This window comes from Myxocyprinus asiaticus, chromosome 41 (assembly GCF_019703515.2).
Source record: "Myxocyprinus asiaticus isolate MX2 ecotype Aquarium Trade chromosome 41, UBuf_Myxa_2, whole genome shotgun sequence".
NCBI lineage: Eukaryota > Metazoa > Chordata > Actinopteri > Cypriniformes > Catostomidae > Myxocyprinus > Myxocyprinus asiaticus.
In genome coordinates, this window is record NC_059384.1 from 16,101,806 (window position 1) to 16,118,247 (window position 16,442).

At 39.8% G+C, this 16,442-nt stretch overlaps 1 protein-coding gene across 7 annotated transcripts in view; it reads left to right on the top strand.

Moving 5' to 3' along the window:
• Nucleotides 1–11,066, top strand: part of LOC127431439 (phospholipid-transporting ATPase IB-like) — a 102,219-nt gene extending 91,153 nt beyond the window's left edge. For all 7 annotated transcript variants that reach the window (XM_051681829.1, XM_051681825.1, XM_051681826.1 and 4 more), the window contains 4 exons: nucleotides 94–182; nucleotides 313–417; nucleotides 7,245–7,336; nucleotides 8,667–11,066. In XM_051681829.1, coding sequence (XP_051537789.1) covers nucleotides 94–182; nucleotides 313–417; nucleotides 7,245–7,336; nucleotides 8,667–8,761 — 381 coding nt within the window. In that variant the 3' untranslated portion in view covers nucleotides 8,762–11,066. The remainder of the gene's footprint in view (nucleotides 1–93; nucleotides 183–312; nucleotides 418–7,244; nucleotides 7,337–8,666) is intronic.
• The last annotated feature ends 5,376 nt before the right edge of the window (nucleotides 11,067–16,442 follow it).

Sequence of the window (16,442 nt, forward strand, 5' to 3'; positions counted from 1 at the left end):
CTGTTAGGAGACAGAAATCCTGCATTGATTGAGTGTGGTAATGTTTGCTGAGCACTGATTTCAAATTGACGATTTGTTTATCTTTGTTTTTAGGCTGGCAGGGTGATGCAATGCTGGAGCTTCTGGCTGGGCCTTATACTGGTGCCAACAGCATGTTTACTCAAAGATGTGGTGTGGAACGCGTAAGTAACATACCGCACACACTTCAGTGTATTTATGGAGAAAATATTGTGTAATTTGGCAATGTACAGTATATTAGCCACTCACATAAACAGACTGACAATTTCACACTGTCTGGCTTTGTGTGTTCAGAGGACGACGCACAGTGAGGAAGACTCTGCTAGAGGAAGTGCAGGAATTAGAGGCTCGGGCTGTGGACCCTGGGGCAGCCGTCCTCAGAGATGCCAGCGGCCGCAGGTATGTCCTTAGATATGACTTGAAGCCAAAGCAAACAACTGTTAAACTGCATATGTCTTCCTCTTTAATACCTCAGATTGATTTACCAGGTGTTTTAGCAAGGTTTAGAATTTGTCTCTCTTAACACAAATGCATAATTCTTTATATAGGGTTCCCACAGTGATGAAAAATGTAGAAATATCAGGGAATTTATTATTTTTTTTTTTCTCAGGCCTGAAAAGTCATGGAAATGTATAAAATATCTAGAGTGCTGGAAAAGTAATTGAAATTTCTATTAGGAATATTAAATGTGAAGTATGTAACTTTTTTGATGTTCTACTATCCCAGTTTATTGTTCACTGACAACTATAAGTAAGCCATTCTTGGATTTACCTCACCCAAAATGATAAACACTGAGCCTCCAAGGCACTATCAAAACATTGATGTTTATATTTTGAGTGGCCTGCTCAGCTCCACACATACCTTACTAGCTCAACATATAGCTTAAGTTTGGGGTGAGGCTATTTGTAGTAAGCTGTTCAGCCAGGGAAATATGAACATCCATGGCAGACATATACAGAGGACAAGAAATTTAGCTTCACCTACAGATGTTAAAGCCAAAATTCGAAGACTTGCTAAAAGACACAGAGACAGAGAACGGAGTAAAATAAGAGTGAACATTGGCGTTGTATTTACAAATTGGAGGACTTTGAGGGAATTTTCGGGGTTCGATCAAGACCCCAAACTTGCAGGGTTGCTTCTCGACAGGTAAACTTACACTCAAGGTATTGCCACACAAGTTAGCTTATTACTGTTGAGCTTCAGATAAATTTGTAAGATACTCGGAATATGTATTGTTATGCTTATTATTTACCAGAAGAACCATCCTACCTCATGTGCTGGATCTCCCACACACCCAGCTGTTGTTTAATCCGGCGATATTATCAGTTCCTATGCCAAGCTTTTTGTCTGGTGTGTAAGCACTTTATTAGGTACACCTGTCACCTACTTATTCATGTGATTATCTAAACAGCGAATCATACAAGTGCAATGCATAAAATCATTCAGATAGGGGTCAGGAGCTTCAGTTAATGTTTGCATCAACCATCAGAATGGGGAAAAAATGTGATCTCAGTGAATTCGAGCATGGCATGATTGTTGGTGCCAGACAGGCTGATTTGAGTATTTCTGTAACTGCTGATCTCCTGAGATTTTCATGCACAACAGTCTCAAGAGTTTACTCCAGAATGATGCCAAAAACAAAAAAACATCCAGTGAGTGGCAGTTCTGCAGACGGAAATGCCTTGTTTAGGAGAGAGGTCAACGGAGAATGGCCGGACTGGTTTGAGCTGACAGAAAGTCTACGTTAACTCAGATAACCACTCTGTACAATTGTAGTGAGCAAAATAGTATCTCAGAATGCACAACACGTTGAGCCTTGAGGCAGATGGGCTACAGCAGCAGAAGACCATAGTGTACCTAATAAAGTGCTCAGTGAGGGTATGTTATAATGGTCTTGTTTATTACGACGTTTAACGTTTATCACCTTTTATTTAGTATGGCCTATTTGTTCATAGGGAATCAGAGAGTGTGAAAGGCTGTGATGAGTCTAAGGGGTGTTGTCAAAAGTTGTTAGAAAACATACTTTATTTTTGTAATTCAGTTTGGTGCCACTAGTAGCGCAGAAATAGCACATTTAATTTTTAATTTTTCAAGTTATCTGATCTTGTTGTTTCAATGTTTAATCGGCTAGATATTGCTCTTGGGTAAATCATGTTTGCAAGAATAATGAGTAAATCTTTTTTTGAATCATTGCTTTTCAATGAAACTGTACAAACCGGTTAACAAATCAATCTGTATTATTCATTAGCATATCGGTCTGAACATAAATTATTTTTAAAATCCTCATCCAGTAATTACAAATGACTGGAAAGGTCATGGAAATTAATTGCTCAAAAAGTGTGGGAACCCTGTTTTTATCTCTTTGTGTAGTGTTTTATTTATCACCATATTGTTTTTTGTCTTATGTTATTGTATTATGTTATGTAATCAACATATAATTTGTTTATGCCTGCATGCTATTTGCGAACTATAGCAAACATCATTTGTGATTTTCTAACCTCTGCCTGAACGCCCACAGGCCCAATGCTGAGGATTCATAGACTAAAGAGTCAAAGGCAGGCATGCACGCAGGTAGAACCAGTCTGCCTGAATGTGACCCTCTGTAGGGATGTGGAGTGACCTCTGTTTCCCTCTCGCTCCTTCCATGAACCTTCCATTCTACCATCATTATATCTTTTGACTTTTCTTTTCCCCTTTCTCTTTGTATTTTCATGTTTTGCGATGTCAGGCGGCCATGAGCTGGTCAGGTCTGCGTAGCTATAAGGACTGTGTGTGTGTGTGTGTGTGTGTGTGTGTGTGTGTGTAGCTTCCTTGACAAGTAGTTAAGAATAGCTCTAGTCTGTGCATGTGTTTGTTTTCACACTGTTTGTGGATTTTGAGGCTGACTGTGTGGAATGATTGCATGGATTTAGTTCTAATAGTTTTTTTCCCAGAGATATTACAGAATATTGCACTACATATTGAGTTTGGTGTATGGCCCTATATGAGACAGGAACTTGGCAAACATATGTGTAGCCTTATGACGTTTTTCTAATACCTTGGAGTGTTTTGTGGTCTTTAGGCTACTAATTTATGGCCAGGGAGTTGACGAAATGGACTTCTAATCAGAGGGATGTTGGCCGTAAGCCCTGTTTGGGTTTACCCCCTTATTCCCCTAGAGTGGAGCGTTTAACCTCATTTGTTTCAGTAAATATCCAGCTGTAAAATGGATAATGGGTGTTAGTCATTCTGTCTCGAATCTTCATTCGAGTGTCCAAAATCTGCTGAACTTTTAAACATCAGTTTTGAATTGAGCATTGTTGGTTGGAGGCTGGAACAATCGAAGAGATTCAACTTGTAACTCTGTCGACCTGAGAAGACCTCCCCTGCTGACAAGACCAGCATTGCTGATCTCCAGCTTCAAATATCAGTTTCTGTGAGGATATGTGCATTCCTTCTAGGACTTATTTAACATTTAACAACAACAAACCATGGTTTACAGCAGAACTCAGGCAGCTTCGTCAGGCCAAAGAGGATGCTTACAGAGTTGGGGATAAAGTCTTGTACAATCAGGCCAGGAACACACTGAATAAGGGAATCAGAGTGGCTAAAAGAAGATACTCTGAGAAGCTGAAAAACAAGTTTTCAGCTAATGACCCTGCATCAGTGTGGAGTGGCATGAAACAACTTACAAATTACAGGACTCCTGCCCCCAACCCTGTGGTGGACCAACAACTGGCTGATGACCTGAATGTGTTCTACTGTAGATTTGAAAGGCCCAATCTCACACCTCACACCCACTCTGACCTTCACTTCACACAAACACCAACACCTCCTGCAACCCCCCTCCTCCCCCCTCCTGCTACTCAACCTGCACTTAAGATCTGTGAAGATGATGTGTGCCGTGTCTTTCGAAAACAAAGGATAAGGAAAGCACAGGGACCAGATGGCGTTTTACCTGCATGTCTTAGATCCTGTGCGAACCAGCTGGCCCCCATCTTCACACAGATCTTCAATAGATCACTGGAGCATTGTGAAGTCCCATGCTGCTTCAAACGTTCCACTATCATCCCCATCCCAAAGAAACCAAAAATCCCAGGACTCAATGACTAAAGACCTGTCGCCCTGACGTCTGTGGTCATGAAGTCATTTGAGAGACTGGTGTTGGCCCACCTGAAGGGCATCACTGGACCCTTTCTAGATCCCCTTCAATTTTCTTATCGAGCAAACAGATCTGTGGATGATGCCGTCAACATGGGATTGCATCATCCTGCAACATCTGGACAGACCAGGGACATATGCAAGGATCCTTTTTGTGGACTTCAGTTCAGCTTTCAACACCATCATCCCAGCTATTCTCCGGACTAAATTACACCAACACTCTGTTCCCACGTCTATCTGTCAGTGGATTACCAGCTTTCTGACAGACAGTCAGCAGCTTGTGAGACAGGGGAAATTCACTTACAGCACCTGTACAATCCCTGGGATGTGTGCTTTCCCCACTACTCTTCTCCCTCTACACCAACAACTGCATCGCCAAGGACCCCTCTGTCAATCTCCAGAAGTTTGCAGATGACACCACTGTCGAGATGACGATGAGTCTGCATACAGAAGGGAGGTTAAACAGCTGGCTGTCTGGTGCAGTCAAAACAACCTTGAGCTGAACACGTTCAAAACGGTGGAGATGAATGTGGACTTTAGGAGGAACCCCCCAACACTGTCCCTCCTCACCATTCTAAACAGCACTGTGGCAGCAGTGGAGTCATTCAGGTTCCTGGGCACTACCATCTCACAGGACCTGAAGTAGGAGACCCACATTGACTCCACTGTGAAAAAAGGCCTAGCAGAGGTTGTACTTCCTTCGCCAGTTGAGGAAGTTCAACCTGCCATAGGCGCTGCTGATACAGTTCTACTCAGCAGTCATTGAGTCTGTCCTCTGCACTTCTATAACTGTCTGGTTTGGTTCAGCTACGAAATCGGATATCAGAAGACTACAAAGGACAGTTCGGACTGCTGAGAGGTTTATTGATTGCCCCCTGCCCTCCCTTCAAGAACTGTACACTTCCAGAGTGAGGAAAAAGGCTAGAAAAATCACTCTGGACCCCACTCACCCTGCCCACTACCTTTTTGAACTGTTGCCTTCTGGCCGACGTTTCAGAGCTCTGAGCACCAGAACCGTCAGGCACAGGAACAGTTTTTTCCCCCAGGCTCTCCCTCTCATGAACAGTTAAAACTGCCCCTTTGAGCAATAATTAATGTGCAATACACAGCTTAGTCTTTTTATATTATCCAACACATCCAAACTCTTCTGACATTACATTCCCTTGCACTATATATAACCGATTTGTATTTAGATTTGCACTGCGTGTGTGTATGTATGTATGTATGTATGTATGTATGTATGTATATGTATGTATATATATATTCATATATATGGATATGTGTATATATGTGTATGTATGTATGTATGTGTGTATATATGTGTGTGTGTATATGTGTGTGTGTGTGTATGTGTATATATATATATATATATATATATGTATGTGTATATATACTGTATGTATATATGTATGTATGTGTGTATGTATGTATATTTTTTCTTTTCAATATTTATCTATTTTTTATTCCATTTTAATTATTTTTTTTAAAAGTCTTGTTGCTGTTTTTGTATTGTTGTGTGCTGGAAGCTCCTGTCACCAAGACAAATTCCTTGTATGTGTAAGCATACTTGGCAATAAAGCTCATTCTGATTCTGATTCTGATGAATCAATATCGAATCGAAATCTAATTGAATCGAGAGCTTGTGTATCGGAATTAAATCAAATCTGGAAATCTTTATCAATTCCCAGCCCTACTGGTTCCCCAGCAAGGGATGCTGGTGTGCTGGTGTTCCCACCAGGCTATAAACGAACTTTACCAGCTTCATAAGAAAGACCATGCTGGCAAACCATCTTCACCGGCTAGGTTTTGCCAGTGAAAAGCATGGCTATGGTGATCCACCAGCTAGACTAGTACCAAACCAGCACTAACCAGCATAAACCAGCCTAGATCAGCATGGGAATTGCATGCTGGTTAAGCTGGTCTTTGTAGTAGCATCAGCTAGCCGTACTGGACAGGGGCGAAGTATTTTCCTCCAGTCTAATCCAAACCTGGACACGAACATGAGGGACAATCAAGAGGAAAATAAGTTGTAGCCAAGTTGATTAATCAAAACAACTGTCCCCCACCACAACTGATATTTGGAAGATTGTCCCCCAGCTCTAGAGAAAGACTGCTCCAAAATGGCAAAAGAAAGAAAGAGCTCTGGTTACAAGCGAGCCTATGCGTCATTCCATCCTTTTATTTCTTTATTTACCATTCATCATCCTGTTCTTTCAACAGGTCATCTGTTTTGCAGACATAGTTTTTGTTGGCCGACGTTCTGCCATATCTCATACACTGTTGCAGAATTTTTTTACAGCACAGTCAAATGAATGCCACGTCCTTTCCCAACGATAACAGTGCAAACTGTCCCCTTCATAGTGCAATATGATTTTGAGCTGCAACCTTGAAAAGTTTGGCCATCCTCCATAACAACTGGTTTTCGGATCACTCTTTCTCTGTTATGGATGGGGGGAAATTTTCTTTTATCTGATTTACAGGGAAATGCCATAGATTGATTCTTCAACATTGAACCTGTTTATCAAAGATGAGGTCGGGCTTACTCAATTCCTCTTCATTTTGAAACTGGCCACAAAATGGCATTGGAATTCCATGTTCAGCATTTTTCCATTTAATTTAGTAATTAGAAACTCCTTTATTGGTTACAGTAATTTTTAGGACAGAGAACTGTTTTATGCTCTGTTTTATTTTGAAGGATGAGAAGGTTGAGGATTTAGTGCTGTAGAAATATTTGAAGAGATGTTTTTGGATCACAGTACTGAGTTTAATGTTGTTTAGGAGTGGTTTGGGGAAGCCATTTCTTAGAATTTTTTGAGTGTGTATGTGTGTGTGTGTGTGTGTGTGTGTGTTTTCTACTCGACTGATCATCGTTTAGTGTATCTGCTGTGTGCCAAGACCCCCATGCAGAAGATTAAAAGTCTATGTGTCATAGAAAAGGTGGTGTGATATCTTAGTTGTATCTGAGCATGTGATTTGACCTCTAGTTTGTCAGTCATTCCTGTGTGCTATGACTAAAGCATATCAGTCATTAGCTTTGCACCGTGACTGGTGGGTTTACCTGTCTGTCTCTCTCTCTCTCTGTCCAGTCTGAACGAGCGTGCCCACCTGCTGACACGAGTCTTCTGGAAAACGCCCTCCAGCGTGGGACGCTCAAACTCTGTGCAGCAGACCGTGTCACGTAAGTTAAAGTTCCTCACACAGATCCATTTTAACACACTGAATACACACATCTGCACAGAAAACTTAAAATGTAAGTATGTGTGCCCTGCTAAAAAGCGCAGGGTAGATAGTGCTGGTTTGGTCCTGGTCAAGCAGGTGGGCCATCATAGCAATACAGTTTACCAGCTAAACTTAGCTGGTGAAGCTTGTCGATCAAGGGGGTCTTGCAGGTTAAGATAGCTAAGAAGCCTGGTGGGGTTACTAGGACACCCAGTAGGAACACTTTATTGATTTTTCATAGCTGTTGAATCTTAAGGGAGTTCTCCGTTATGTTTATGTAAATATCAACTTTGGTTTGGAGATATAAAAATAGCCACAAATAAAACAAATGTTGACAGAGAATAATAGGGTCTCTTTTTTTCAATAGAAAAATCTGAAAACCAGGAGACCTTATCAAAAGTCTCCATCTGCTCTCCATTTAAAAGAATAGTTCACCCAAAAATTTAAATTCTCTCATCATTTACTCACCCTCATGCCATCCCAGATGTGTGTGACTTTCTTCTGCAGAACACAAAGATTTTTAGAAGAAGATCTCTGCTCTGTAGGTCCATACAATTCAAGTGAATAGTGACCAACATTTTGAAGCTCCAAAAAGCTAATAAAAGCAGCATAAAACTAATCCGTATGACTCCAGTGGTTTAATCCATGCCTTCTGAAGCGATCTATGCGGTTTTGGGTGAGAACAGACCAAAATATAACTCATTTTACATCTTGCCATTGCAGTCTCTAGGCACGATCATGATTTCAAGCTCCATTACACTTCCTAGTGCTTGACACATGTGCAGAGCGCTAGATGGTGCTATAGGAAATGTAATCGAGCTTGAAATCGTGATCACCAAGGAGACAGTTGATGTCAAGTGTTATAGTGACATTTTAGTCTGTTCTCAACCCAAACCAATTGGAGCTGAGATAGTCTTCTAAAAGCTTTTTAAGACATGGATTAAACTGAAGACTGGTGTCATATGGATTACTTTTATGCTAACTTTAAATGCTTTTTGGACCTTCAAATTTCTGGCCACCATTCACTTGAATTGTCTCGGCCTACAGAGCTGAGATATTATTCTAAAAGCCTTCGTTTTTGTTCTGCAGAAGAAAGAAATCTGGGATGGCATAAGGGTAAGTAAATGATGAAAGAATTTTCTTGTTTGGGTGAACTATTCCTTTAATCTCATTGCTATCTGAAACATTTGAGATTTTTCTTTCCTATGGAACCATTATCCATAGCTGAGTGACCTTTCTTTATCTTGGCATACATGTGAATATTCCTGTTCTCTTCCTTCTCCCCATAGATGGATATGCGTTCTCACAGGAGGAGCATGGTGTGGTGTCTCAGTCCCAGGTTGTACGCTCTTACGACACCACCCGTCAACGGCCCAGCCTGTAGCTGGGCAACGTTCTGCTGAGGGTCACCACAGCAGCAGCTGGTAGAGACTTTAATGGACACACCTGTGCTGGGTGATCCCGCTGTGCCATTTTTGGAACTTTAAGTTGAACTAAATTGAACTGGGCACAGCTAGCGGACCACTGGACCCAGCTACATTTCACATGGCCTCCCATAATGAGGTCAGACTTTTTGGAAGGGGTAGGTGTATGGAAACGGAGGTGAGGGGTGGGCGGGGATATTGTCACTCTGAAATGGCCAGTCAAAATGAACGGACAGGCAAAAGGAGCCAAGAAGCATCCAGAAGTGGAAAGTCAGGAGTCACAAGACTGCTTCATAATGGAATCTCTCTTTTGTCCGCATTTGGTTATAGTATATCGCGTGGGTGCATGGATTCATCTGCACGTTTGTTTATGTGAGCATATATATGCACTGAGAAGGATCTCAATTTTATTGTGTGTATGGCTTGTCTGTTGCACTTGCTCTTATCTGTTTCTGTGACTTGAATGGTTAATGGAGAGACCTCTTTGTTCTACTGTATGTGTGGTTGTAGGTGGGAGGCAGCTGTTATGCATTTGTGTGTATCTGCATGTGTTTGTTGGAGGGTGGTTATGTGTGTGTGAGTGTTTTTGTTGAGTCCTAACATCTATGTCTCCAGAGATCAGAGTTTGGCATATCCATCATCACCACTGCGATGCAGAGTAGGGAAGGCCACTCTAAATAAACACAAAACACCCACACACAGCGACACACCCACACATGTATACACACTTCGGAGGAATGCAGTGCATTGCTTTAGACCAGAGATGCCCAAACCAGGGCCCGCAGGCCAAAGTTGGCCTGTGATGACCTTTGATTTGGTCCGCCGTGTGGTAAATGACAAGAGGGGGGAAAATGAAAAGAAGAAAAAAATGCTGTTGATGCAGCTTTTCATTGCATTAATTTTGCGGATTTCAGAGTAATGTTTTTTTATATAATGAAATCATAAAGGAGGAGAACCAGGGCATCTTTCATATTTTAATATAACACAGTATGCACGGCTTAAAATTCGGCGTGGGTATTGCGCACAATTTTAATAATTCCCGCAAGTTCCACATTCATAAACTTTACAGTGCAGCTGTGAATTAGTAAAACAATAGATATAGATGAACAAATCAAATAAATAAACTTGTTTTTGTATCAAACTTTAATTCCAGTAGCTGCGTGAGTAAATCTGCTCTCTCTCTCTCTCACGTGCAGCTTGTTGAATTTTGTGTAAGCGTGCACAGTGGGGAAGTGTTTTGTCGCGTAGTTACTGAGCTTAAGATGTTACAGATTTATAAACCTTTATAAACCTGTTAATTCGACATGCAAATGGCGTTATACCACCTCTCTGTAAGTGAGCAACGCGATAAAACTACATTCCTGTATATAATTAACAAATTGCAAGCACGTGACGTTGCTGTGGAGCGATATAGTTCAGCCACTTTTTATATCTTGGCACTCCCTTGTTAGTCATTAAGTAGCACATTTGCAAGAAAGGCAGAAATAGTAAAAATGCTTTGTGTAATGTGCCAGCTGCATGGTGAAGAGAGATGCTAAAACACCTGTTACATTTCTCATATCCAACTCTTGTTCCATCCAGGGTCGGAAGTTAATGGTGGCTCTGGGCAAAAACAATTCCCCTGCAATCTGATATGGTTTTAAATACGTACTGTACATCGCGAACTTCATTTTAATTGTTGCTGAACTTTATTTGTTTCATGCCGTCTGTTGTGCAGATGTTGCAGAGTCAGTGGCGGAGGCTCGCACTATAAATGCACACAGACGGGCACTTGGCTTCTCACGCTTTGCATTGGTTCAGTGTCGTGCACCTGTGCTAAAATGACCAAATGCTACAATGTAGTTAATAATAATATTAACAAAAATAATATCTGAATGTGTTAAATAGCCTTGATGTTAAAATAAAGCGTTATTAATGATACAATAATAATTTTACAGAACAGTAACTGCTTTTAGTGTATGAATCATATCTCTGACTAATGTTCATTGTTAAATGTTTATTTTTGCATTGTTTGATTCAATTGGCATGAAGTTTTATATATATATATATATATATATATATATATACACACTGCGTGCACAATTATTAGGCAAATTTTATTCCTCAGGATTAATGTTATTGTTGAACAAACACAATGCTCTGTCAATCCAAAATGTAACCTCAAACCTGAATGTTTAACAAAGGAAAAGTGAGTTTTGTCTTTCTCAAGGGAATATAAGTGTGCACAATTATTAGGCAACTAAATTAAAAAAGAAATTCTCCCAACTCAGTTGTTTATTCTCAATTTTTAGAGTAAGTACAACAAATATGTAACACAAAATGACAATTAAATAACATTTTTGGCCTTTCAAAAATATTCAGTGACCTGTATAGCCACCCTTATTTTCAATAACTGCCATGAGCCTTCCATCCAGTTTCTTGATCTGTTCACGATCAACTTTCGCTGAAGCAGCAACCACAGCCTCCCAATTGCTGTTCAAAGAGGTGTATTGTCTTCCCTCACTGTAAATCTCATGTTTGAGAAGGGCCCACAAGTTCTCAGTAGGATTTAAGTCAGGTGAGGAAGGGGGCCAAGTCATTATTTGGGCATCTTTGAGGCCCTTACTGGCTAGCCAAGCAGTGGAGTATTTGGATGCATGTGATGGAGCATTGTCCTGCATAAAGATCATGGCATTCTTGAATGCTGAGGACTTCTTCCTGTACCACTGCTTGAAGAAAGTACTTTCCAGAAACTGGCAGTAGGTTTGGGAGTTGAGTTTCAGTCCATCTTCAGCTCGAAAAGGTTCAACTACCTCATCCTTAATGATAGCAGCCCATACCAGTACCCCTCCTCCACCTTGCTGGCGCCTGACTCGAAGTGGTGCCCTGTGTCCATTAGTGATCCAGCCACAGGCCCATCCATCTGGTCCATCAAGAGTCACTCTCATTTCATCTGTCCATAAAACCTTTGAAAAATCAGTTTTCAGGGATTTCTTTGCCCAATCTTGATGCTTCAACTTGTGAATCTTATACAGTGGTGGTCGTGTTTCAGCCTTCTTGACCTTGGCCATGTCTCTGAGCACTTGGCACCTTGTACTTCTGGACACTCCAGGTAGGTTGAAGTTCTGGAATATGGTGGCACTGGAGGAAAATGGGTTCCTGGTAGCTTCATGTCTAATTCTTCTCAAGTCTTTTCCAATTAATTTGTGCCTTTTCTTCTCCATGCGTTTTTTGCGCCCCAGTTGACTATTCGCAACTAAATGTTTGATTGTCCGGTGGTCACGCCTCAATAGTTTAGCTATTTCAAGAGTGTTGCATCCGTCTGAAAGGCATTTTACAATTATTGAATTTTCAGTGTCACTTAAATCTTTTTTTTGGCCCATTTTACCTGAGGTAATGAAGCTGCCTAATAATTATGCACACCTTGAAATAAGGTGTTAGTCACTTTCGCTACACCCTCCCTCATTACACCAATATTTATCACCTGAAAATGATTGAATCCAATAAGCATTCAAGTTTATATGGTTTGGAGTTGGAAAATTTGCATGGAAATAATGATAAGATCAGAATACGCACTTGCCTAATAATTGTGCACGCAGTGTGTGTGTGTGTGTGTGTATATATATAGAGCTCCTCATTCCAAATCTGGAGAAATGCTATCATCTACTCCTCTGTGTCAGTGCATTAGTTTTGTAGGCTGTGTTAATTTAATAGCCAAAATATTTGGAAATATGTGAATGAGAAGAAAAAAGAAAAAGAAATCAGCAACAATGCACATTATGCAATGTAGAGATCATGCAATTTTGTATTATTGAAACATGCCATTTTAAAATGTCATTGTTTAAAGTATTTGACATAAAAGAATGACAGTCATTTTATAAGGTTAGAAAAAAATTACCTTTGTAAAGGTAAAAAATGCCCCCCATATGAGCTGTGTAATGGGGAATTCCCCCCATTTTCAGAAATGAATTTCAGGCCCTTAGTTTGTTATAATGCAACGTTTACTTTCAGCCCACAGCCTTCGATCAAGTTTGATTTTTGTCCCTTTGTAGGAAAATGTTTGGGCACCTCTGCTTTAGACCCATCTCTCTATCCACAGACCTGCTAGACAAGCATGCATCATACCCCTCCCATCCAACAAGGCTGCCAAAACACAGCAATTCCTCTGAGGTGGAACCCCCACTGCTGCTCCCACCCAGCAGCATGGAGCACCCCAACTCACACACACACACACACACACACATACACCTCTCTCTCTCTCTGTCTCTGTCTATCCCTTCCACTAATCTTCTACTTAATGTCAGCCTCAATACAGAGACTGTATCTTAGAGCTCATGTTCTCTCCCTCTATCTACCCCTCTCTTTCTGTTTCTCTCTACTGATCAGCCATCTCCATGTCTCCTTGTTCTCTTGGTCTAGATAATCTTTCATTCTCCACTCTGTTCCACTCAGTGGTTGCTGTGGATCACAGTTGTAGGTCTGCTTTTTTCTTTTTCACTGTTTTGTCAAATAAACTGGACTTGTGACTCTGTGTAATTCTCTTTTTAAGGTTTGTTTTTGTTTTTGTTTTTGTTTTGATTGAGTCACTGTTAAAGGAATAGTCCCGCCAAAAATAGACATTTTGCCATCATTTACTCAGCCTCATGTCGTTCCAAACACATATGTCTTCCCTGGAACACAAAAGGAGAAATTAGACAGAATGTTCATGCTGCTCTTTTCCATGCAACGAAAGCATACAGCAGGGTCAGAATTAACTAGGGTTCAGGGCACAAATGCAACCAAAACTAAAAAAATAACTGCCCTTGTAATTACTATTATTATTACTATTAGTGTGTGTGTGTGTGTATAATGTATTTCTTAAAATTCTGTTAAATAGGCCTAGTTAGTTATACTAATTTTTCAGATGTTAAATTTATTTCAATTGACTGCTTAAAGCTGCACTATGTAACTCTGTGTTCTCTAGCAACATCTGTAGTTGAAATTTAAAATTGTAAGCAATTTGCGGTAGAATACATTACGTCAATCGTGTTCTCGCACTGCTCTTCTGGCGGATGAATCTCATGATTTGAGCATACCTGGACATCGCCTGTGTGTGATCAAGACTGGAGGCGGAGTCATAACATGCTATTTTCATGTTGATATTATGTTATACGATTAAACATTTGAAACAGAAAAATTGCTTGCTTTGATGAAGATAAAAAACACTCTTATTTGCATATTTAGAATGAATACATTTTACACTTATAGCGCTTTTCTGACACAGCACTCAAAGTGCTTTTACATAGAGAACAGTGGATTATATTTTAATAGGACTGTTCATGTATTTTATCTACTACTAATGTTTGTATTGTACTACACATCAATTTAAGAGGTGAAATGTGTGTTATGGCTGATATGAGTTCAATAGAAGACTTTATTATTATTATTATATTATTGTATATTGTACAACCTCAGTTGATAATGCAACTGAACTGTCTGTGCAATGCACACAATAACACCGTAAACTAAAAACAAAATGAGGATTCAGTAAAGATTAGGATAAAATATACTTTATTAAACATGAAAATAATATGTAATATAACAGTTACAAGAAGTCAGTTTCAGAATTCATACATAAACATGTCACTGTAACGTCCCCTGACAACTTGGATTCATCACGATCGGTTTACACGAGTATGTTCGATTCATAAAAGCATGACAACCAAAAGCTTCAACAACCCTACCAGAAAACATATCCAGCATTATAGCAGGTGAACAACTTTGCCAAACGGATAACAGATAAACATCCATCTAGACTGCAACAATGCTGTCCTGGACTGTGTGAGCGTTACTGAACTGAGTTGAACAGCGTAGTTAGTTTCTCCAACCGGAACATGAGACAGTCGGCACTTCTTTCCTGTGTTTACGGACATGATGTAATGACGAAAGGATGACCGTCATAAGCTAGCGATATAGTGCCAAGTCTGAACCAACAGCTCAGAATAAATGAATTTTTATACACTTACCGTAGTGAATCGGGGTGAGGTAAGGACATTGTTTTGAACACTGATTGTTTATGTACTAGATCAATAATGGCAATTTGAACATTTTTATCAGGAAATCATAGTTACTTACATAGTGCAGCTCTAATTGATGAATTTGACATAAAAGGATAAAACACTGTGGTTTTATATGGTTAGAAAAAAAATGTCATAAAGATTTTTTTTTTTTTTTTTTTTTTTTAAATGCCCCAGAAAATAAATTTCAGGAGGCAAAATTGTACCTATATAAAACAAATTTAAAAAGTCATTTCTGACACTGGCACACAGTGACCAGTGGTTGCCAAAGTGACAGAATTTGCATTTATGGGTGAACTATTCAAAGTTATAGAATTCTAATTAAAGACAAATTCAGCATGTTTTTAAAGTAAATAGCAGCTGAAGTGAGAAAGTGTTAAAGGGCTTGCAGGCTCAATAAGAGAGATTTCTTTTTATTTATTTTTTTTAATTACTGGGTGAAAAGGTGAGCTTAGAGTGATCTGGTACAGATATACAGCAACTTAAAAAGTGAAAGCGAACGTTCACCAGCGGGCATATAACCGCACTAATGTTTGATTTGTACTCTCCCTGGCTGGGTTTCTTTGAAGTGCACTTCAGAGTTGGGTCAGAGTTACAGGTTAGGAAATGAGCAAAGCTGGAGTGTTGTTTTAGAATTAAGGATAGGAAAGAAAGGAGAGGACTAAAACATTTATAGCATGTGTAGATCTTACCTTATATAAACTCTCACTCAATTTGCACAATGTCCAAAAATCATAGTGTACTGTACATTAGTTTACTTTGTGTGTGTGTAAGAGAGAAAGACTATGTAAAGAGTGAACTACTAAGCCAGATCCATTTAAATTTATTCATAATTAATGAACTATGTGACGACCAGAGATTAAGAATTATAGAGAATAATAACATATGAGTTCAATTAAGTGACCATGGTAGCGTGAGGGTGTGTGTAACCCAGTCACCACAATCAGTCCCATGACTCCTCATTGCTAGGAAGTCCACACCTACATCTCTGAATCTGATCCAGATCTGTCCAGCTCCAGTGCCTCAAATATGGGGAATCCATTCCTGCAGCTCACCGTTCCACCTCAGCAGGAGACAGATATGGATCTATTTCAACTTTCAACCAAGGACTCCCTGAAAGTTTTTCTCTGCTTTCTCCCCCCTCTGGAGTTTTCATAGAAACATGCCAAGATTCTAAGGAAACAAGCATATTTAACAAACTGCAATTATTGTGATTTTTGTTTGCATGTTATAGTGGCAGCCTGATCCAGAGTCCATTGTCTGGGAGGAAAGTTTGACTTAAAGGGATAGTTCACCCAAAAAGGAAAATTCTTTCATCATTTACGAAATGCCATCCCAGATGTGTATGACTTTCTTTCTTCTGCTGAACACAAACAAAGGTTTTTAGAAGAATATCTCAGCTCTGTAGGTCCATAAAATGCAAGTGAATTGTGGCCAGAATTTTGAAGTTCCAACAAGCACATAAAGGCAGCATAAAAGTCAAAATGTCCCCAGTTGTTTAATCCATATCTTCAAAAGCGATAGGTGTGGGTTAGAAACAGATCAATATTTAAGTCCTTTTTTAATATAAATCTCCACTTTCAGGTCCACATTCTTCTTCTTTTGT